Source organism: Bubalus kerabau, chromosome 13 (assembly GCF_029407905.1).
Source record: "Bubalus kerabau isolate K-KA32 ecotype Philippines breed swamp buffalo chromosome 13, PCC_UOA_SB_1v2, whole genome shotgun sequence".
Taxonomy (NCBI): Eukaryota; Metazoa; Chordata; class Mammalia; order Artiodactyla; family Bovidae; genus Bubalus; species Bubalus kerabau.
In genome coordinates this window covers 73,935,050-73,959,187 of record NC_073636.1, presented here as the reverse complement: position 1 = coordinate 73,959,187, position 24,138 = coordinate 73,935,050, and the positions used below count along the sequence as shown (strand labels likewise).

At 38.6% G+C, this 24,138-nt stretch overlaps 1 protein-coding gene across 2 annotated transcripts in view; it reads right to left on the bottom strand.

Moving 5' to 3' along the window:
- The window catches only part of STK4 (serine/threonine kinase 4), a 93,791-nt gene that overhangs the window by 32,161 nt on the left and 37,492 nt on the right, over positions 1 to 24,138 (bottom strand). For both annotated transcript variants that reach the window (XM_055545099.1, XM_055545098.1), the window contains exon 10: positions 10,484 to 10,641. In XM_055545099.1, the coding sequence (XP_055401074.1) occupies positions 10,484 to 10,641 (158 nt within the window). The remainder of the gene's footprint in view (positions 1 to 10,483; positions 10,642 to 24,138) is intronic.

The following is a 24,138-nucleotide window of genomic DNA, read 5'->3' as shown; positions in this document are numbered from 1 at the left end:
ATCTCCCAGGAATATAGATTACTGACCTGCTGAGAGTCCATGTGAGAAATAAATGGGAGGGGAAGTGGAGAAGAAAGACTGAAGAAAGGATCTGACAGCTCAAAGGAAGAAGCGTGAAAAAAGATAGGTCTAGGTACACAAGACCACAATTCAATGTCATGGCTGTGGATTCAGCTGGAAAAAAAAAATTACACTTACCACTACTGAAAATGGAAAACTCTACTTTCTAGATTAATAACTAATTCCCATTTTAAAGTATTTGGAAGCTTCTGATTGAGGACAAGTTAATGATACTAAACTTACAGTTGTTTTTCTTTTCTGACTTCAGACTTAGCAACATTAAAGTAACTGACCAAATCTGGCTTCAGGTGTAATAAGATTCAAATTAAAGAAATTTCAGGTTCTGATTACAGCAAGTGGGAATCCCAGACCTCCAGGAATTCCTTCAGTTCTTAATACCAACCTGGCAACATTCTGGAGCATCTAACAATGTTTGCTGGGACACTGATTACCCATGCTCCTGTGACACAGGTGTTACGACTAAATTAGAATTTCATTTGTTTATATCACCAGCCCCAGATTGTAGCAGAGAGATATCACCGAACCAGTCTATTCATTGTTAATAAAAGACAACATAACTACAAAAAAGAAAAAAAAAAAGCTACAGAGATTTAAAGTATGTAACTTGCTTCTCAAAACTGAAAGGCTACAGCTATTAAATACCTTAAAAAACAAAGGTAGCAACTATAAAAAGTTTCAATCTCTGTTTATGAACAGGTTTACGAAGTGATCAACTTGAAAACCACTACGAACAACCTAAACGTCTACCAACAGAGGACTGGCTGGATAAACTATGGTACCTCTTCATGATATAATGCTAAAACATCAGGAAAAACGAAATAAGGACTATCCCTATATACTGCTGTGGAGTGATTCCTAGGACATAGAGTTTAGTGACAACAGAAAGGCAGATGACAGTGTGTATCTTTACCTAAGAATGGGATATCTTATGTGTATCTAGTTAACCAAGAATGGGATATCTTAATGTGTATCTACTTATCTATGAATGGAAGTACAAATGTCCATGTATTTGTATACCGTTGGCCCTCAGGGGATCACTCATGGTTGGCTGAATCCATGGATGCAGAACTCACAGATATAGAGTGTGGACTAAAGGACGTCGGCATCCTCGGATTTTGCCATCAGCAGCTCGGGACCAATCCCCCACCGATGCTGAGAGATGAGTGTGTGTGTGTGTATGTGTGTGTGAGAGAGAGAGAGATGAGTTTGAGAGAGAGAGAGTGTGTGTGTGTAACTGAAATGAAACAACTGAAAAAGGAGAAAATAAAGTAGAGAGGATAGGGACACAAGCCAAATCTGAGTAATTCTGTTTTGTAGTTTGTCTTTGGAACCAATTAGTTTGTGTAATTATAAAGTGAAACAATAAAAAACAATCTAAAAACAGACAGCAAATGAGAAAATAGCATGAGATGACTGAGGAAAACTGAACACCGGCAGGGTATTTCATAGCTTTAAAGAATTATTGTTCTTAATTTTTAAACATGTGACGATGGTATTATGGTTATGTTTTTTTTAAAGGGATCTTTTATAGATTCATATGGAAGTATTTAAAAATGAAATACGCCTGGAATTTGCTTCAGAATAACCATGCACTAGGGGTGATGAATAATAGAAGAGGAGGATTAGAGGAAAGAAGAAGAGCCATGAGGTGATGGTTGTTACAGCCGAGTGACAGGAGCTTCATTGGAGCCTGTCTTACCAATGGAGGCAGGAATATTTGAGGATATGCATTTTTAAAACTCATCTTGAAACAAATGGACAATAAATCCAAAGACAGAAAGTTTTAGGAGTGTTTCTTTTATTTCCATAAAATGGCAGATAAAGTTTTAAGTTGTAGATACTTGGGCTCCCAGAAAACATTAAGAAGCATCCTTAGCAGTATTAATTTAAACATGAGTAAATCAAACATTTCTGTCACCATATCAATCATGAATTTAAATTATAAGTAAGACAGCAATAATTCTCACCACTCACCAAATTTCTAATTTCTAAAGCGTACAGCCAAAAGCAAAAAAGTGCCATCCAATAAAAAATGAGTAACTGACTACGTCCTGACAGTTCAGGAAAGCTTAATAAAAGCCCAAAGAAATCTCTACTTAACAATCTGATGTGAAGGCCTGATCCAGGAAAGAATGCTTAAGATAGTCTCATAAAATCAGAGGTTTTTGTCACCCTCCAGGGAAAAAGTCAGGGCTAAAATGTATCCTTCACTACCACAGAAAGCCATCCAAATGGTTTATAACTCTGCACAGAATCCAAACAGTCAATCTTGCTCAGGTTCTGCTGATCAAATTAATTTTGAATTAACAGTCTGGTGGCTTTGTATCCTGCTGGACCCATTATGAGACAACGTCAGAGGGCTGTTAGCTCTTTGTGCTGCGTTGGATTCTATTTTTAATTTCTCTGATACATCAAGGGAAAAAACCTAAGAGGGTGCTAAGTATTTGCAGAAAAACAAAAAGGGGGCACATTGGGCACTAATTTACTGAAGGGAACACCATTGCCCCCCTGCCCCCTTCCTCACACACCCACACCCACGTTCCGAACACCACGACTTCTGACTTATGTCCATTCCACACCCCTTCTGCCTCCACACACACACACACTTCCCTCCCTCTCTGCGTGTCTCAGCCTGCAGGGCCCTCTCCCTCCTCCAGCTGCAGAATTCCTATTCATCTTTCAAAACACACTTCAAATGAGATTTCTTGATGCTGTCCTTGGGGTTCTTTTTCCTGAGGTTCTTGCTCCCTCTTCTGGGCTCCTACAGCATTTTTTTATAAGTACTTTATGAACAGAGTCCCTTGGACTGCAAGGAGATCCAACCAGTCCATCCTAAAGGAAATCAGTCCTGGGTGTTCATTGGAAGGACTGATGTTGAAGTTGAAACTCCAATATTTTGGCCACCTGATGCAAAGAGCTGACTCATTTGAAAAGACCCTGATGTTGGGAAAGACTGAAGGCAGGAGGAGAAGGGGACCACAGAGGATGAGACGGTTGGATGGCATCACCGGCTCAATGGACGTGAGTTTGGATAAACTCCAGGAATTGGTGATGGACAGGGAGGCCTGGTGTGCTGCGGTTCATGGGGTCGCAAAGAGTCAGACACTGAGTGACTGAACTGAACTGAACTATGAACAGAATTTACCAGAAGAGCCTAGAGAGAGGCCAAAACAAGGTTAAGAGGATAGGCTCTGGAGCTGAATCCTTGCTCGGCCACTTACAATCTGTACAACTTTCATCAATGACTTACTCCCTTTAAGCCTCAGTGTTCTCATCCATAAAATGGCAATAATATTGCCTATTACCTGGAATGGTTATGAGAACTGAGCTAATGTTTATAAAGGATCTTAGACCCATGCCTGTCATACAGTAAGTTCTCAAGGAATGTAAGCTATTATTAGCACAAGCTATCAAAATTATTTGATTACCTTTTTATGCTACACTACATGCTTTCTCCTGGAGAAGGAGATGGCAACCCATTCCAGTACTCTTGCCTGGAGAATCCCATGGACGGAGGAGCTTGGTGGGCTAGAGTCCACGGGTCGCAAAGAGTCGGACACAACTGAGCAACTTCACTTTCACTTCACTTTATGTGCTTTCTCAGGGTAATGACTATATTTGTTGAAGTAATTCAATTAATTAATGGCATTAAAGAATTATTACTGTTATTAATTTTTAAGAGTTAAGAGAATCAATTAATTCAGAGACTATCTCTGAGGTTAATTGAAAGTCCGTTCTAACTATAAGCTAGGCGATTGCTAGGTGTTAGGAATATGAAGATGAGTAAAATTCCCAGCCACCAAGGATCTTACAGTCTTGGCTACTCACACATAAGGACTCAGTGTACACAGACTGAATGAGTATGTGGGGTCCAGTTACTATCAACTCTTTTTTAAAAGAATAAGTCATAAGAAATCTGGAAACACTATTTGAATAAATAGGAAACTTACTCTTAGACCTTATATACCAAGAGCTGATAATCAGCAATCTTTGCAAAGTTACTAAGATTGAAAAGTACCGTGGTTCATCTAGGTCTGCGGAAGCTCCAGATAACTCCATTTAGACTAAAACCAGGAAGACCTCAGTAGAATTTTAAAAAGACATACCTCACTCTGTTTTTTAAATTTAAGCAAGTAATACGTTAATATGGCAATACATTCTCACTGTAGAAACAGTTAAAACTGAAGTTCTCCTCAAATGTAGTGACTCTCACCAAGCAGTTTCATATCCTTTTTTACCTATACAGTTGCATGTGCGCATAACAGAAATATGTAGCACCGTTTGTGGTTTTCAAAAAATTTATGCAAATAATATCACACTGTTTGCATTATTCTGCATTTTATTATTACACACAAAAATTCCTATGTAGACACAGGTGTCTTTCTCAGCTCTGTCCTCTGCAAGGCCTTCTCTTACACTATCTCTTACTGTGCTCCTTTAAAATAATAATAGCCACTATTATCTGAACTGGTAGATTATCTGACTTAATACCTGTTTCCCTCACCACAGTCAAGTCCAGGAGAGCCTAGGGCTGGTCTGTCTTGTTCACCCCCCTTGGTATTGAGCCTCCTTAGATGAAAATACTACAGTGTGTTTTTGGAAGGTCCATGAGCCAAACTGGGTTTAAGTTGACAGCTTTTTGTGGCTTTTATGATGGCAAATGGAAGGGTTTGAATTCTCATAAAAGCAACATTCATTTCCAAAAATGCATGTGTTTATAGATTATAAAATATAAACTTTAGAGAATATTGCATTTAAAACTACATTTTATTTATACTTTAATCACTATTATGTCTCAAAAATTAAAGGAAATCTTTGTTGTTTTTTCAGCATGGCAAACAAGGCAATTCAATTTTAAAAATGCAACAAGAATTCAGTTGCAGATAAAAATAAGTTTTTTTCTCAGTATCAAATTCTGCCACTTTTGACTGATTAAATTACTTTCCATTTGCCATGTCTGGGCAAAAAAATTCATTTCAAAATAGCAATGGCCTTCACAGGAAGAAAGAGAATATCTTCTTTATAACTAAATACTGCCTGCTGGGAAATCAGAAAATCTCTGAAAGACCATTAAGGGGAACATGCAGCTTGTCTGACACATACCCCTCTCTCTAAGCTTAGTGAGGTTACTCAGAACGCTTTCTTCACTCAATGGATTGGCTCTTTCTTTGCCAGATGTCATTTAACATTTCCTTTTCTAAAATATTTATTTATTTGGCTGCACCGGGTCTTAGTTGCGACATGTGAACTCTTCATTGCAGCACATGGGATGTAGGTCCCTGACCAGGGATTGAACCCAGATTCCTGCACTGGAAGTACAGAGTCTCAGCCAGTGGACCACTAGGGAAGTCCCTGCCAGATGTCACTTTCACACATACAAATTTCTCTGATTTTAGGTACTGCTTTGGTTCCTCCAGTAAGAGTACAGGAGACTCAAAAGGGGAGTAGAAAGGAAATTTAAAAATCATGCAACATTGTTAAAATATAGATTCATCCTGATTTCTGAATTTTTATAGCACCTAGTAGGAAAGAAGGGCTTCCCTGTGGCTCAGCTGGTAAAGAATCCACATGCAATGAGGGAGACCTGGGTTGGGAAGATCCCCTGGAGAAGGGAAAGGCTACCCACTCCAGTATTCTGGGCTGGAGAACTCCAGAGACTGTATAGTCTGTGGGGTTGCAAAGAGTTGGACACGACTGAGTGACTTTGGGTAGGGAAGAAAGAAGAAATTTATATGAATTTAGCAGATTAGGATCATGCATAAGGTAGGTTACAACACAGATTAACGGGTGCTGTCCCCAGAGCCTCTGAGTGTGTCTGGGGTGGGGTCTGAGAAGCTACATTTCCAACAAGTTTCCAGGTGATGCTGATGCTGCTTGTCTGGGAATTGCACTTTGAGAAACACTATTTTAGACTACTGGGCTTCCCTGGTGGCTCAGTTGGTAAAGGATCTGCCTCATGCAGGAGACCTGGGTTTGATCCCTGGGTTGTGAAGATCCCCTGGAGAAGGGAATGGCAACCCATGCCAGTATTCTTGCCTGAAGAATTCCATGGACAGAGGACTATGATTTTAAGTACCTGATTACTTAACTATTATTTTAAGTACTTGATTTGGGATTCAGGCCATACAGCAAGAGTACTGAGGCATTAAGAATAGTTTTCATCTGATCTTTGGAACGTTTTGGTGTAGAAGCTTATGTATGGAAGAAGAAATGGTAGTCACTCAGTTGTGTCTGACTCTGTGTGACCCCATGGACTGTAGCCCGCCAGGCTCCTCTGTCCATGGAATTCTTCAGGCAAGAATACTGGAGTGGGGAGCCATTCCCTTCTCCGGGGATCTTCCCAACCCAGGGATCGAACCCGAGTCTCCTGCACTGCAGGTGGAGTCTTTATCATCTGGGCCACCAGGGAAGCCCAGCTCAAGTACATACTACCTCAATTTTCCCTCACTGCCTAGTCTGAAATTCTCTTAGAAGGGAATTCTCCTGAAATTTTCAAGGTAACATTAGAATAAAATTTTTTATGTCAGGATGGGGTGACTCAGACACAATGTGGACACATACAAATCCAAATGATTTAAACCAGGAGTCCCCAGATCAGATGGCTTAGATGGCAGACAGGTCAGAAACTTAATACAAGTGAATGAAGTCGATAGTATCTGGAGGAGAACTGGGGTGGTCAGATCTGAAGAGAGCAGCTTCTACTCAGCTCCAGACAACCTATCAATCAAAAATGGATCTTGGCTCTAAAAAAGAACGCATCTGAGTCAGTTCTAATGAGGTGGATGAAACTGGAGCATATCACATAGAGTGAAGTCAGTCAGAAAGAGGAACACCAACATCAAAACCAATTCACCAATACAAACACCAATACACCAATGCATATATATGGAATTTAAAAACACAGTAATGACAACCCTATATGTAAGACAGCAAAGAGACACAGATGTAAAGAACAGACCTTTGCACTATGTGGGAGAAGGTGAGGATGGGATGGTTTGAGAGAACAGCATTGAAACATGTATATTACCGTCAGTAAAACAGATGACCAGTACAAGTGTGATGCATGAAGCAGGGCACTCAAAGATGGTGCTCTGGGACAACCCAGAGGGATGGGGTGGGAGGGAGGTGGGAGGAGGGTTCAGGATGGGGAACACATATGTACCCATGACTGATTCATGTCAATGTATGGCAAAAACCACCACAATATTGTAAACTAATTAGCCTCCAATTAAAATAAATAAATTAATTTTTAAAAAGTATATCTTGGACTTCCTTGGTGGTCCAGTGGTTAAGAACCCACCTGCCAACACAGGGGATATGGGTTCTATCCTTGGTCCTGGAAGATCCCACATGTCTTGGAGCATGCAGACTCTACACTGCAGTCCAACTATTGAGCCCACTCTCTAGGGCCCAAAAGCCCTAAAGCCTAAAGCCCGTGCTCCACAACAAAAGAAGCCACCACAATGAGAAGCCCACTCAGCGCAACTGGAGAAAGCCTGCATGCAGCAACAAAGACTCAGTGCAGCCAAAAATGCAAAACAAAACCTTTTTTTAAAAATGTAGGTCTGGGGGTTTTCCTGGTAGCTCAGTGGTAAAGAGTCCCCCTGCAAGTTTAGGAGACATAGGTCCAATCCCTGATCCGGGAAGATCCCACAAGCCTCGAAGCAAATAAGCCCGTGCATCACAACTATTGAGTCTGTGCTCTAGAGCCCGGGAGCCTCGACTACTGAAGTCCAGGTGCCCCAGAGCCCATGCTTGGCAACAAGAGAAGCCATGGCAATGCCTGCGCACCGCAACTAGAGAGTAGCCCCTGCTTGCCACAACTAGAGAAAAGCCTGCACAGCAAGGAAGTCCCAGCACAACCAAAAAATTAATTAAAAAAATTTTTTTTTTTAATGTAAGTCTTTTATGGTCAGCTCTTCCAAATTTTCAAAATAAGCTGGAGTTCCAACATTTTATGTAGAAGCTCTCAATTTTCAAACACAGGCAACTAATTTAAAATGTTTAAACACTGCATAGGGCACACAAAAAGGTATGTGAGCTGGATGATGCCAGGTAATAACTTCTGGTAGGTCTCAGAACCTTCCTCCTGCACCAGCCGGGAAGAATACACGTTGGGCAACATTCTAATCTAGTCACTGTGCTCATAGGCACACTCGCCCCAGTGGTCATCTGCTGCCCCAATAAAAAGCTCTCTTTCTCTAAAGACCTACTAAAGCCCCTGTGCATAAGTAGCTTGCCTGTCCAAATAAATTCTCTGCCAGTGATCTGAGTTTGGGAAAATGATAGCAGAGAGAAATGAGTTCTTCAAACACAGGAACTGCTGACCCCAAATTAATGATTAAAGTGACCAGAATCTCAGGATCACTAACTAGACCTGGGGACTACAGATCTGAGGATTCTCAAGCATCCTATCAAAACAGTGATGTGATTTGGCACCTGGAAATTGTTTCACTCACTGAGAAAATCAGTCCTTTCAAAGATGTCCAAGACAACTACAGAGGCAAGATGGAATCGCAAACCTGATGATTCAAGACTCATGGGTCTACTCTAATTAATGACGGCAGCCTGGAACACTATCTTAAGAAGGATTCTGAAGCTGAATCCTGACACAGTGGAAAACCATGAATGCCAAAGACCTAGAAGAGAGAAGTGGCAGCAGACAGACCTCTTCTGTTTAACAGGTACACTTTTGTTCACCAAAGCTAGCTTTCTTATACTGTACCAATATAGCAACCAATATAATATTTTCAAAACGTAAGTAGGATCAAGTCACATCTTGCCAGTAGCTTTCCATTTTACTCAGAGTAAAAGCTGAAGTTATTATTATTACACAAAAAGCCCTATGTTATTTGACTCATTATACCTGATCTCATTTCCTGCTACAGCATGTCCCCTTGATGCCATTCCAGACGCTACCATTCACTTCACTATTCTGCCAACACACTAAGCAAATCGCTGCCTCGGGACTTTACACTTGCTATTCCAGCCACTTTGGATGGTCACAAAGTTCAGTCTCTTATCTTCTTACCAATGAGACCTTCCTCAACTCGTTATTTAAAACCGCTACATATTCACACACACTCACACACAGCCCCCTGCCCCTGCCTTCCCCCTTCCCTTCCCCACCGATCTCTCTCCTGCTGCACACCTTCTACAGCACTTACCACTATCAGACACACTATTGTACATTCTTATTTTTCTTCTTCTAAAATGAACCTCCATGAGGAATGAGTTTCTGATGGTTCTGTTACCCCTACACCCTTAGCAAAACACTTAACATACTGGCACATACTGGCACCCAAAGAGCTAATAAATAAATGAATGAAAAAATAGATGATAATAGCAGATGATTAATAAATCAGTGAATAAACAGATGATAAAAAACAAAGGAACCTGGGTCCTAACATGGGTTCAGGGACATTATAATAGGTTAAGTAACTTCAGGTGAGTTATTCTGGTCCTCAGAAGATTGTTATCCTTAGTTGTATAACCTCTGACATTCCTGTTTCCCACTACACTATAAAAGCAGAAACTATGTTATGGAAGAATGACACCATTTCCTCTGGGCCAGTCAGTAAGGCAGGAGAAAGCCAGGACTGGAAAGTCTCCCCAAGTCCAAACAGAATGCCCAAACTAAGCTCTTACAAACAACAACAAAATTATGATAAAACTGACAAATATAAAAACTAAATAATCCTAAAGAGGAAATTCTAGAAAAGGAATGCAGACCCTTTAGCTTATTTTTTTCCACTTTTTTTTTTTTACTGACTCTACTCACTAAATCTCTGCAAACATTAACAAGTGTCTGTGGTTGAGGGAGAATGTTCCACAGCAGAAAAAGGAAAAACACACCCAGTTTTTCATAGGAAACTTTGGAATGATTTAATATTCATCCTCAGACAAAATTCAGAATAATCCTCTCAGAGAGCCTAATATTAGGATAATGGTTAACCAAACAACAAAGACACAATTAAGCAGCACTAATTTCCCTCCAGTCTAATTCTTAAATATAAAATCACAAGCCCAGATAGACTATGAAAGACAGTGCGTCTTCATCAGATGACTGAATGTTTCTTTTACTGTTAACAATTTCAAACTCAACTAAAGGAAAAATGGCAAGTGAGGAAATAATTATTAAAGCTGCTTTGGATGGTCACAAAAAAACGGTGCCACTGATTGGGGGTCCTCGGAACAGCTCAAATGTCAGTCAAAATGTGGTCTCAAGACCCTGGAGGCCCTCGGGACAGGAGCTGCTGCCAGGGGCATTTAGAGGAGGTGTGAGCTGCACAACAAAATGCTCAAGCACTTTGCACTTTGAGAGAAACGACAGAATTGGATGTGTGATGTTTCAAACAGCTTTCCTCAACAGACATGACCATCTGCTTCCAACTCTACTTACGAATTCATAGTCTCCATCCTGGGGAACTTTCCAATCTGAAGAGTTCTGCAATGGGTCAGGGACACTCTTGCCGAAGCTGTTGATCTGATTTTCCTTTTCTTTTTGTTCAAAGTATTCAAGGAACGACGGTCTGGCAGGCTGCATGGTCTCGTCCCTTCCTGAAAACCAAGACAAATACAAGGTGAAATATACTATCTCAGATTTCAGGCAAGTTTAGTAAATGGATCTGTCTCCAGGTGGGCTACTGTTGTGGAATCAGTGGCTTTTTGTTAAATAATCCTTTTAATGTTCTAGTGAAAAGTACAGGAAAATGCACCCAAAAAATTCTCATTCATAATATGTTCCATAGGATTTCAGAGGATTCATGGCCCCCTCTGGGTCCCTTTTTCTAAACGGAAAGACTTGGTGATGCAATGAATCTGAGTCAGCTGCAAGTCATAGTTTTCGGATCCCTGATAGCAAAGAGTTTCTATAACATTTAGACTGAAAAGAGGCGCACAAGCCAAAATATTTATTAATCGTCTACATATATAATATGCTCCATAGGCATTAGAGTCAGGACAGGGGATGACCCCACAGACTGATTGATTTCCCTTGGCAAACTCATGATCTAATTTGACAAATGAGAAAAACAGGTCTGAAAAAGAAAATCCAAGTATGTCACAATCCGCTCCACGAAATATGTAACTTTTAAAACACTGTTTACAAATGGCTTATGATAAAGTTAAGGAGGAAAAATAAAGATACAATATTATATACATAATATAATCTCAACTTGGTAAAATTATATACATAGGAGAAAAAATATGACTAGAAAAAAATATGACTAAAATGTTAACAGGATTTATCTCTGATAGCAGGATTATAGGTGATTTTACTGAATTCTTTTAAATATTTTTTCCTTGATCCAAAGTTTTTTTTAAATTTATTTTTAATTGGAGGATAACTGCTTTACAGTGCTGTGTTGGTTTCTGCCATGTAACAGTGAATCAGACATAGCTGTACATATATCCCTCCCTCCCACGCCCCACCCCATCCCACTCCTCGAGGTCGTCACAGAGCACCGGGTTGAGCTCCCTGTGCCATGCAGCAGCTCCCCGCAGGTCTCTGTTTCACATATGGGATGTATAGGTTTCAGTGCTACTCTCACCCTTGGTCCCACCTTCTCCTCCCCTCCCTGTGTCCACAAATCTGTTATCTACATCTGCATCTCTATCCCTGTGCTGCAAACAGGTTCCTCAGTACCGTTTTTCTAGATTCCACATACATGTGTTAATAAGTGTTAATATTTTTCTCTTTCTGACTTACTTCACTTTGTAAAGAAGATCGTATAGGATATTAAATAGACAGAGTTGACTGTAAAAGTTACACATGCCCAGGAGATGGCAAGATTGGGGAAGACTGGTCGAAGGACTTCGGTTAGCAGTCCCACAGCAGGGCCGCTATAGAGCAGAATCAGTGGTTATGTAATAGCAGTTACCATATGAGAGCAGAATACAGCAGTTACTCTCTAGAACTAGTAACAATTGCAGAAAGAGCAACTTTACCCGAATGACTTAAAAACCTAGTTAGCTGAAGGTACTTATTTCACAGCAATCTAATACTGGGAAGTACAGAAGCTTTTTTTTTTCCCCACTACTTTGCATGTGGATTTATACTGGTTTTCCCCAGTAACCAGGAAAAAAGACTAGAAGGTTCAGAGCTGTAAGAAGTGAACAGGTAGGGGCCCAGAACATAAAGAACAGCACGTGTTTCTCTCCAAGCACTCTTGTTCCCTGCAGTCTTATTTCCTGACATCTGCTCAGTCCCAGTTTCAAGCCAGCAATCTGACTGCCTCTCAGATGTTTGTCTTACTTACCATCACCATTGCCAAGTTCAACAGCCGTCAATCTCAGATGTGTCCACTTCTAGATGCTGCCAGTAGCTTACTTTACTGTTGCCCCCTCATTTATTAGGGATTAAACACGATTTTTGCTGGGACAGTCAACAATTGTGTTCAATGTCTGTTTTGTCTGTTCTAGGCATGATGTTAAGTGCTTTTTACACTTACTTTTTAAGTTAATTTTTTACACACTTTTAAAGTTAAATTTAAGATATTATTTCATAATATAGTTCTGAAGGAACTGCAACAAAATAAAACTTGTAAAAATGGAGGTGTTTTGGATTTTCCAACAAGTTAGGACATAAAGTCCTTTTGGTCAGTTCTTTCCTATGGAGATCACCAGAGTAGTGTGGCTCAGAGACAACTCTGTAGCAAGTCTACCCATAATCCTACAAATAAAAATGGGTGTTTAGAGGGCCTCCTTGAGCCAAGCAACTCTGACAGTGCTATAGGCGGCTGACACAGGCAGCACACAGTGTACTTTTACACAAACTGGAACTCCCTTGGTGGTCCAGTGGTTAAGACTCAGTGCTTCTAATGCAGGGGGCATGGGTTTCTTCTCTGGTCAGGGGAACTAAGATTCTGTAGGTCACACAGTGCAGCAAAAAACAACCAACCAAAAAAAACCACCACCACCACCAACACTGGTTCAGACCAGCTGAAGAGAATAGAATAACCAGAACAAGGCAGAAAGCCTAAATGTCTTTTAAACAATTGGACAGCTGTTTGGGGAAAGACTACATTGTAACCACACCTCCTATCTTCAACCAGGAAAACTCCAAATGAAAAAGAGCTCTAATTATAAAAATGGAAACCATAAGTACTAGGTCGGAGAAGGCAATGGCACCCCACTCCAGTACTCTTGCCTGGAAAATCCCATGGACAGAGGAGCCTGGTGGGCTGCAGTCCACGCGACTGAAGCGACTTAGCAGCAGCAGTAGCAGCATAAGTACTAGAAGAAAACATGTGTAAATGCGATGTATTTAAAACTTCGGAAGCAGAGAGAAGCCCCAACAACAGGGTCTTAGATGAAACCTTCAGAAGTCAGTCCCAGCTGATCACTAAGTTTTTGAGGTGGTTTGTTACACAGCAAAAACTGACTGATTCAGTATCTGAGACCTGTCTCCATCTCTTTCCATCACACCCCCCACACACTGAACTATTCCTACAAGAGGAATTAGACTTGGGGAACTCAGGTTCAAATGCAACTAACATTGACTGAATGCTTTTCTAAGTTTCAGGCCCTTGGCTTGATTCCACAGGATGCTGCCATCCAAGCTTCAGGAACACCACGTAAATAAAGTAGGAGGGAAGATGCCCTTGTCGGCACCTACCAAGTGCTACACGATGTATAGTTTCCTTTTGTCCTCCCATCTTTTGAGAACCTAGGTCGGAAAGCTCCCCTGAAGAAGGAACTGGCAACCCATTCCAGTATTCGTGCCTGGGAAATCCCATGGACAGAAGAGCCTAGCGGGCTACAGTCCATGGGGTCAGAAGAGTTGGACGCAACTTAGCAACTAAACCACCACCACCACCACCATCATTTCCACTTTCTAGATGAGAAATTTGCCTAAGGTTATACAAGGATAGGATCTGAACCCTGATCATCAGGCTTCAAGGCTGCCTCTCATATTGCAAAATGCTCTAAAATCAAAATGAAAATTCTTGACATGTCCAAACTGCCATTAGGCTGAGTGTAGAAAGACTGGGGGAATGGAATTTTCCCAGTAACCTTATCTCTGGACTCTTCTTTCAGCACTCCTGAGTGAGACCATCAGGCACGCTGAACAACAGCCTGACGACATTGAAAGGTGTCAGAGAACTGCTCCCCGCTGACTAAAGACGATGCTGTCCCCAGGGCTTCTGCCAGCCGGTGGGCTTTGATTTTCCATGTGAGCCGTGGTATTTTTCTCAGGTGTATCCCAGGAAATGAAGACGTGCCACTGAATGATAATACCAGAAACCTGAAGCCACTGGGAGAATGGACTCAACAGAAAAGTCAAACTTGGAAAACAGCCATGTCTTGCTCTGATTCTTTCATCTGATGCAACGAAAGCCTGAGTTCCTACATTATGACTGGCCTGTTTCTCTTTGTAAGCAGCACCTGGTAAGCTAAACGGACAATCTGTCAAAGTCCACAAAAGGGCAAATTCATAAGCAACTGTGTCTTATATTTAGTTTTCTTTGAAAAATGCTATGTAAAAGCAGAGGACACAACAATCCAAAAATCATCAGCTGATGAAGGAAATAATAAAATGTTACATCTATATATAGATACAGTAGAATATTATTTGGAGATAAAAAATAAAGACACATGTAACAACACAGAGGAACCCTGAAAACAGGATGCTGAATGAAAGGAGCCAGTCACAAAAATCACATTCTATGATTCTATTTATATGAAATGTTCAGAATAAGCAAATTTGTAGAGACAAAAAGTAGATTAGCGGTTGCCTAGGGTTATTGGGGCAGTGAGTATTGATGGATACAGAGTTTCTTTAGAGGGTGATTAAAATGTTCGAAAATTAGATTTTGAACAAAATCAGGTGTATCCATACAAATGGAATGTTATTCAGCTATGAAAAGGAATGAACTATTGATATATGCTACAACATTGACAAACCCTGATAAGTGAAAGAAGCCAGATACAAAGGCTGCATTTTGCATGATTCCATTTATATAACATTTTCAGAATAGGCATATCCTTAAGAGACAGAAAGCAGATCGATGGGTGCCTTGGGATGGGGGAAAAGGGTAACAAGAAGTGACTGCTAACAGGATATTGTTTCGGGGGATAACAAAAATGTATGGAATTCAACAGTGGTTATGACTGCACAACCCTGCTAAAACACTCTTAGAAACCACAGAACTGTAACCTTAAAATGGTGAATTTTATATGTGAATTATATCTCAATTAAAAAATAATAAATTAAAAAAATTAGACCATGGTGAGTCCATAAAAAGTTAGACTCAAAGTGTACAGTTCACTGAACCATATACTTTAAATGAGTGAATTATATATCAATAACTCAATTAAAAGAACAGAAGGACCCCTTTTCTCTATTTACTTATATTTCTGGATTTATATGAACTATAACACAATGCCAAGGCAGTCATAACTGGGAAGAAGCTTGACCAAAGACTGAAGCCCTTCTTTTCCTTTGGAATGACCATCTATTAGACATTAAACTTCATGCCCTTCCATTTAAAATGTTCATTTTTAAGACTGTCACTAAGTAAACTACGATGGTCAATCTACTTTTTCCTTAATTTCTATAGTCACTCTTTTCTACCTGGTTTAAACTACAGAACTGGAAAAAGTCTACATTTTCTTCTCTGTTTCATGGACGAATATTTACAACAAAACAACTCAAGTAATCTCTCAAATGTTTTCTTCTAGCATGAAATAATATACCTTATCATAGGGTTACTTTTTGTTTTTTAATCTAGCTTTCATTATGTGTGTGGTTTTTGGTTTCAAGACTGGGGCACCTAAGTGCTTTACATGTATTAACCCATCTAATGGCACAAGTTATTATCCAAGTTTCTGTATGTGGCCATAAATATTCCTTTGAATGTTCTTTGAAACCACTAAGAATTGCCAGAATGATAAGTTACAAGGTTCCCTGGAGTCCAACCCAAATAACTCTTCTAGGAACCAGTTTTGGTAATTGCCTCTATGTAAACTGAGTTCTGGGCAATGATGCTCTGGTTCTTTAGGTCTAGTATGCTGCTGCTGCTGCTAAGTCACGTCAGTCGTGTCCAACTCTGTGCAACCCCACAGACGGAAGCCCACCAGGCTCCTGTGTCCCTGGGATTCTCCAGGCAAGAACACTGGAGTGGGTTGCCATTTCCTTCTCCAATGCATGAAAGTGAAAAGTGAAAGTGAAGTCGCTCAGTCATGTCTGACTCTTCGCGACCCCATGGACTGCAGCCTACGAGGCTCCTCCGTCCATGGGGTTGTCCAGGCAAGAGTACTGGAGTGGGATGCCATTGCCTTCTCCGTCTAGTATGCTACCATGTATCTATTCAAAGAGATCTAAATCCAGATTTCAAGGTGTTACTGACTAGAGCAATAGAGGTGGCATACCTAAAAAGATACAAAAGGGTCATAGATGAGAATGATCCGGTGGTTACTGCAACAATTTCCTAATTGGTCTCATTGTTCCTAGTCTTTTCAAACTCCATATCATCCAACTGAATCTCCTTTTAAAAAAACCTTTTGCTATTTCATGTTTCTGATCAAAATGTCTTTGTACTACCCTATTACCAACAAGATCAAGTTCAAACTCTGGCATTCAAGGTCTTCCAATATCTGGGCAACACCCACCCACTTCAGCCAAACTGAATGTTTAATATATAACATACCCCTCCTTTCTGAGTCTGCACCTGCATGGAATATCATCCTCCCATCTCTTTGTATATCTAAGTTCTCACAAATCCTTTAACACTTTTCTGAATCACTTATCCAGTATTTGGCTTAACATTACTACTTGCCTCTGCAAAGGTCCTCCTTAACAAAGTGATGTCAACAGGAATACCACTTTGAAAAGCACCTAGGGTAAAGCTCCAGATATATAAGGAATTAGAAAGAACGGTAAGAATATAGTAGGCACTCTATACATGTTAGTTAACGATAATGACAAATGTCATCATCCCCTTTCAACCTACAAAGTCCTGGTTGGTAGCAAATGTCTCATTTGGTTTTTTGTACACTACACAGTAAGGGCACATAGTGAATACCTAATAAATAAAATATTATTTGGTCGGGATTAAATATTTCTTTTTAACAAATACTGGTTCCAAGTTGGTATTTTTTAGAGCATAAACACGTAGAGAATCATCTACTTTTTTCTTTGGGACCCATTTAATTTGATCATAATGTATCTCAGTCTTCTTGCCGAACAAGGGTAAGCAGGTCGGCAAGCTTAGAGCACCAGGAAAATATATTCCCCTAACTGATCAAAACTGATTTATTGGCCTCTTAGACATAAGAGCCAAAGTATATCTTTTGGACTTTTCCCTTTGATCTTCATTACGACTACTCTCTTTTGGAAAACAGATTATTCCCCCCATAGCTATTTTTGGCTCTCCTTTTACCAACTTAACTCTAGTGGAGCAGCACCTTATCTTCCCCAAAATATAGGCCTTGAGCCCTTCAGCCACGTCACACTGAGATCCAGTACTTTCATATCCTAATATGTGGTCTGGCATGAGGGGTTTGAACGAATTTTCAGGCACCACGTGTCTGTGCTTTTTGGCTCATCCCACAAGAATCAAGAAGGTTTCCAAAGATAAAAGTGAGCCCGACATCTGGACATAATTAAGAAAAACTGCACAAACAATTAGGATTTAGTCTCTGCTCTGGCAGGATGACCTTGAATTACTTGTGCAAAAATTATTTGTGAGAATAGTCTAAAGAGCAAGATTTTTGCTCTTCTGTTGTGAATCCCACCCTAGAGGGAGCTTTTGATAAATGCTCAGATGAACGTCAGAGATTATCTTTCAGGGATGGAAAAAAAATCAAGTGGGTAATAAATCCCACAGTATTAAGATAACCTTTTGAAACTTCAAAAAGGAAGGCTCACAAGGATCCAAAATCTAGCCTCTAAAATCTACAGTCTTATATTTTGAGGTACTACTTAACAGATTCTCAAAACATCTGTTACCTTGTTGCCAAGGAATTAGAATTAATCTCTCTTTCCCTCCCCCTTCCACATTTTAAAAACATTACTGAAATTGACAACTGACCTTCCTTTAGATCAATCAGCTTCAAGCCAGTGCCACAGACGTGGCGCTTATAAAATACCATTAATACCAAGAGTAAAAACGAAAAGAACATGACTAGCAAGAGAAAAGGAATTACAATGCAGAAAAGTAGCCCTGGGTGAACGAATTTTTCAAGGTCCAACCAAAAAAAACACCATCATACACTAAAAAAAAACCCACTGTCATACACTATCAAATACTATACTGCTGCTGCTGCTGCTAAGTCGCTTCAGTCGTGTCCAACTCTGTGCGACTCCAGAGACGGCAGCCCACCAGGCTTCCCCGTCCCTGGGATTCTCCAGGCAAGAACACTGGAGTGGGTTGCCATTTCCTTCTCCAATGCATGAAAGTGGAAAGTGAAAGGGAAGTCGCTCAGTCGTGTCCAACTCTTAGCGACCCCATGGACTGCAGCCTACCAGGCTCCTCCATCCATGGGATTTTCCAGGCAAGAGTACTGGAGTGGGGTGCCACTGCCTTCTCCCAAATACTATACTACTTACTCTTTTTAAGCTTTTCTAGGCTAAGCATTTTAAATATGTATTTCTTACCATCTCAATCTGACAAAATAGAAGTTTTATGCTCCACTTTTTCAGACTAGGAAACTGAGGCTCCAAAAAGGAAGTAACTTGCCAAAGCTTGATAAAGTTCTCATATGATGCTGTGCATGACAAAGATATATGGACTGTATTTTTGAGAATACAAATATTCTCTGATGATAGTTTTAAACAATCTGAAGGGATCTGAAATCAGACAGTAAGGTCACTGTAGTAAAGAAGCTTTAAAACAAATTCTGTAGTACTTTTCCTATTTACCATCCTTGCAAATATTAAAATCTGAATCAGAGAGAATGAGATAGAGAACACACAAGGGAGGCAATGTTATAGCATCCTCTTCAAAAAATCTGCAGGTGGAAAGAAAACAGGCTGTGAGTCAAGAATTCCATCTTATGTAGCTCTGAAATTAGCATCTGATGGATGGTGTTGAAATAAAATCATTTCAACAAGATCCTGACTTTGGTTTTAACATGAGGAAACTCACAACAATAGGTGCCTTCACGAGACCTAGGACTTTCTGGGAAACTATGAATACATTAAGTTTTTATCACATAATACTATCACAGCAGTTTACCCAAAACATAGTTCTGAGCTGCTCTAAGTTAATAATGCCATGATGCTTTAGAATTCCATTTCGGGACTTCCTGGTGGTCCAATGGTTAAGATTTTGCCTTCCAATGCAGGGCCTCTGGGTTCAATTCCTGGTCAGGGAGCTTAGTAAGGTCTCACCACATGCCTCACAAACAAAAAACCATAATGTAAAACAGAAGCAATAATGTAACAAATTCAATAAAAACTTTAAAAATGACCCATAGCAAAAATATCTTTAAAAAATAAAATAAAATTCTTTTTCAAAGAGATTAAAGAGCCTCTTAATAAGGGTGAAAGAGGAGAGTGAAAAATCTGGCTTAAACCTCAACATTCAAAAAACTAAGACCATGGCATCCGGTCCCATCACTTCATGGCAAATAGTTGGGGAAAAAGTGGAAACAGTGGCTGACTTTATTTTCTTGTGGTCCAAAATCACTGCAGATGGTGACTGCAGCCATGAAATTAAAAGATGCTTATTCCTTAGAAGAAAAGTTATGTCAAACCTAGACAGCATATTAAAAAGCAGAGATATCACTTTCCCAACAAATGTCCTTATAATCAAAATTATGGTTTTTCCATGTACAGATGTGAGAGTTGGACCATAAAGAAGGCTAAGTGCTGAAGAATTTATGCTTTTGAACTGTGGTGCAAGAGAAGACTCTTGAGAGTCCCTTGGACAGCAAAGAGATCAAACCAGTCAATCCTAAAAGAAATCAACCCTGAATGTTCATTAGACAGACTGATGCTGAAGCTGAAGCACCAATACTTTGGCCACCTGATGAGAAGAGCTGACTCACTGGAAAAGACCCTGATGCTGGGAAAGACTGAGGGCAGGAGGAGAAGGGAGCAACAGAGGATGAGATGGTTGGATGGCATCAGTGACTCAATGGACATGAGTTTGAGCAAACTCCAAGAGATGGTAATGGACAGGGAAGCCTGGTGTGCTGCAGTTCATGGGGTCTCAAAGAGTCAGATACAACTTAGAGATTGAACAACAATAACAACAAGAGATTAGAATGCAATTAGAAATTTAAGTTTCAAATAGAAATCATCCAGTCCCTCCCTTTAGTTCACTGAGTCCAGTTTAAAAGGCTTGCGTCAGTGGAAATAATCTTTTAATTCAGTGGTCCAAGTTCTGCCTAATCAGTGGCCTAATCAGCCCGGAGATAAGGAGAGGAACCGGCCATCATGTATCTCTTGGGAATGCAGTGAGGACAAGAAAACCATTTATCATAGCCAAGGAGTCTTGGAAGGGAGAACCACTGCGTGTTAAATCTTTAACACATGATGTACATATTTTAAGGGGTCATCTTTTTGCCTGTCATTTCCTCATCTGGGACAAAAGCATTAACTGCTAAACTACAAATTTATGCCAATCAGGCTCAAGTTGCTCCAAGATTTTTTTGTTATCTCTGCCTCTGAAAAAAAAATTTTTTGTTATTTTCAAAGATACTTTAAAGTATTATTAAAGTATAATAACCCAGTTTATGTGACAAAATACTTTTAATATGTTTTAAAAGCTTGGATTCTTTCTCTACTTCTTGTATAGAAGTAGAATTCTCATTTGAGCTCCTAATTATAATATCCTATTTGATCATGATGAAGTAAAACAGAAGAAATTCTCTTCCTTTAAGAAAAGATGCTTGCTTGAGGATGAAATGGTGAAGCTGTTTTCCTGCATATTAAGACACATCAAAAAAACCCTCACATATAACAAAATTTCATTATCTTCATAGTACTACTAATGATCTTCAGTGTCCAATATATTACTTTGAATGACATATATTAATAATTAATGTAACTGAATCACTTTGCTCTACTGTATACTTGAAACTAATGTGACACTGTAAAACACCCATACCTCAATTTAAAAAATGGACGCTGTAATTTTTTTCAATAAGAGGACTGCTAATTTTTTTAATTAACATTTTTATAAACCTGTGGGATATGCTTGATTTTCTGAAACACATATTTCTATCAATATTAAAGACAGATGTAATACCTGAATCAGTAGAAACCAACAACCTCTAGATATTATTTTATTAGGAAACTCTTAAGTGAAGCACTTTCAAACTTATATCTCAAATTAAGCCTCCTGAGATTTATTTCTAAAAACTGAAAATCATGAGTTAATAATCATGTAATGTTTTATGCTGATGTACCAGATGTACAAAACCTTCAAGGTTACAAAGACTATTCAGATAATCTTCACTCAGACTCCTCAAATGTTAACATCTCACTACATTTGCGTTACCATCCTTCAATCAACCTAGCTAACTAGCTATAAAATCTTATCACAGTTGTGAGTCTTGATAACCCAAAACATCAACATCACAAAAGTCTTAAGTTTGAAGATCCTAGAATTAGGTGTCAAATGGTAAGAAAGGCAGGCTTTTCACAATTTTTAACAAGATGGCCTATATCACAGAAGCAATGAAGAGAGAAGCCAAAGGCTTGCAATCTAGGGTGACTTTAGACAAGATGCTGAACTTTTAACTTGAACTTCCTCATTTTGTATGGCAGGAAGTTCATAACTGATAAACGTGTATCTCAGGGAAGTTATGAAAGTCAAATATAAAAGGAACAATTCCCAGGAAGAGTTAACAATTCTAAATCTATATGCATCGGACAATGCAACCTCAAAATACAAAAGACCTCTCCCCAAAAATAAAAATCTCAAAATTAACAAAAATAAATAGACAAATTACAACCACAGAGTAACAATTTTAACATATCTCCCTCAGAAACCAAAAGATCAAATATCAAGAATTAGTTGTGAATAGCTATATTTGAAGACAATTAACAAGCTAAATCCACCAGATACATATAGATTCCTACAAGCAATTTGAAAACACACATTCTTTCTAAGGCACGCAAACAACATTTAACAAAAATTACTGACATATTAGGTCAAATGTGTTCATTAGCCATAATTCTCTGAAACTGAAAATTAAAAATAAGTAGTTTAAAAAATTCATAGAATTTGGTTTTTAAAAAGCACTTCTGAATAATTCAAGAGTTAAAAAAGAAATATGTAATAAGCACAAAGCACCACAAACTGGGAAAAAATATTTACAACTTCCCACATATGAAACCTGTGGGATGCAGAGAAAACTGAACTTTGAGAAAAAATTATGTTAGGTGAAAACATTAGTAAGCAAGAAAACTGAATAGCTGTGTTCAACCAAAAAAACTAACAATAAAATTTATTACCAATTTTGATTAAAAAAGAAATCTCTTAAACTAGAAATAGACAAAATCTTCTTTAACTTGATAATATACCAGATATACTACAATGACTTAGTGGAAATAATCAGAAGAAATTTCTTTTAAGATAAGGAATCAGACAAGAATGCCCACTACCACCTCTATTGTTAGAGGTCTTACTAAGACAGAAAATTATATTAAGTATAAAGATCAAAAAGAAAAACTAAGAATGCAATTCACAATTAGATTGTCTTCATTAAAAAAAAACCTATTAGAACAAATAAAATAATCTACAAAAATTAATTTAACAAAAGGATCTAAAATATCTTTATGGATATAATTATAAAGTTATCTAAGAATAGAAGATATAAGCCAAACAGATGAGAAGATAAACTATGTTCACAAACAGGAAGAATTAACATTATAAAGACAGCCATTCTGCCTAATTAATCTGTGTATTCAATGCAATTCAGTCAAAATCCCAGAGGTATTATACAAAATTCCACAGACTGATACTAAAATTTGCATGGACAAATAATATAAATTTCAAGAGTAACCTGTAATTGAAAAGAAAAACAAGTAGGAGGAGAATTTATTTTTCATAGATAGGCAAGGAAGGCCTGAGAAGATAACAGGACCAAAGATCTGAATGGAAGGAAAAGCAAATCTTTCACATGGAAGAAATAAAATTAGATGACTATAGCTCATATTGCAAATTTTTAAAAACATTTGATATATTAAAGTCCTAAATGTGGACAGTAAAACTGTATAACCTTTAGGGAAAAAAAAAAAGCAGGAGACAGTTTTTAAGACATTTGAGTAGCAAAGAATTTCTTTTAGTTGAAATATTGTTGGCACATGACATTATTTTAGTTCCAGATGTATTACACAATGATTTGACATCTGCATACATTATGAACTGATCACCATGCATTGCCTCGTAAACATCTTGATTACCAAGAGTAGAGTGATAAATTAGGAGTCTGGGATTAACATATACACACTACTACATATAAAATAGATAATCAACAAGGACCTACTATATATAGCACAGGGAACCTTACTCAATATTCTGTAGTAACCTACAGGAAAAGAATCTGGAAAAGAATGGAAGTATATATAACTGAATCACTTTGCCACACACCTGAAATGAACACAACATTGTAAATCAACTATACACCAAATAAAATTAAATTTTTTAAAAATACGTTATTAAGAATTTCTTAAAGAAGGCACAAAAAAATGTATGGTATAAGAAAATTCTGACAAATATGACTTCATGAAAACAGAAGTTGCTTTCTAAGAAAAGAGCCTGAAAAATTAAAAGCACAAGTCACTAGCCGGGAAAAAATATTTACAATGCATATAACTGATGAAAAATTAGTATCCAACACACAAAGAACCACTGTAAACTAGTAACGAAAAAAGAAAGGAAAAAAAAAGACAACATCTACTCTCAAAGAAAGTATTAGATTTGTGAAGTCAATATAGAAATAAATTAGAGGAAAACTAAAGTGGCTACACAAGAAAAGCTGTAAACTGTCATTGTTAATGTTTATTATGATACATAAAATAACTTTTCCCAAGTCAGTCTCTGCAGAAGAATTTTAAGTTTTAAAAAATATATATATATTCAGTTACTTTGTTAGGGT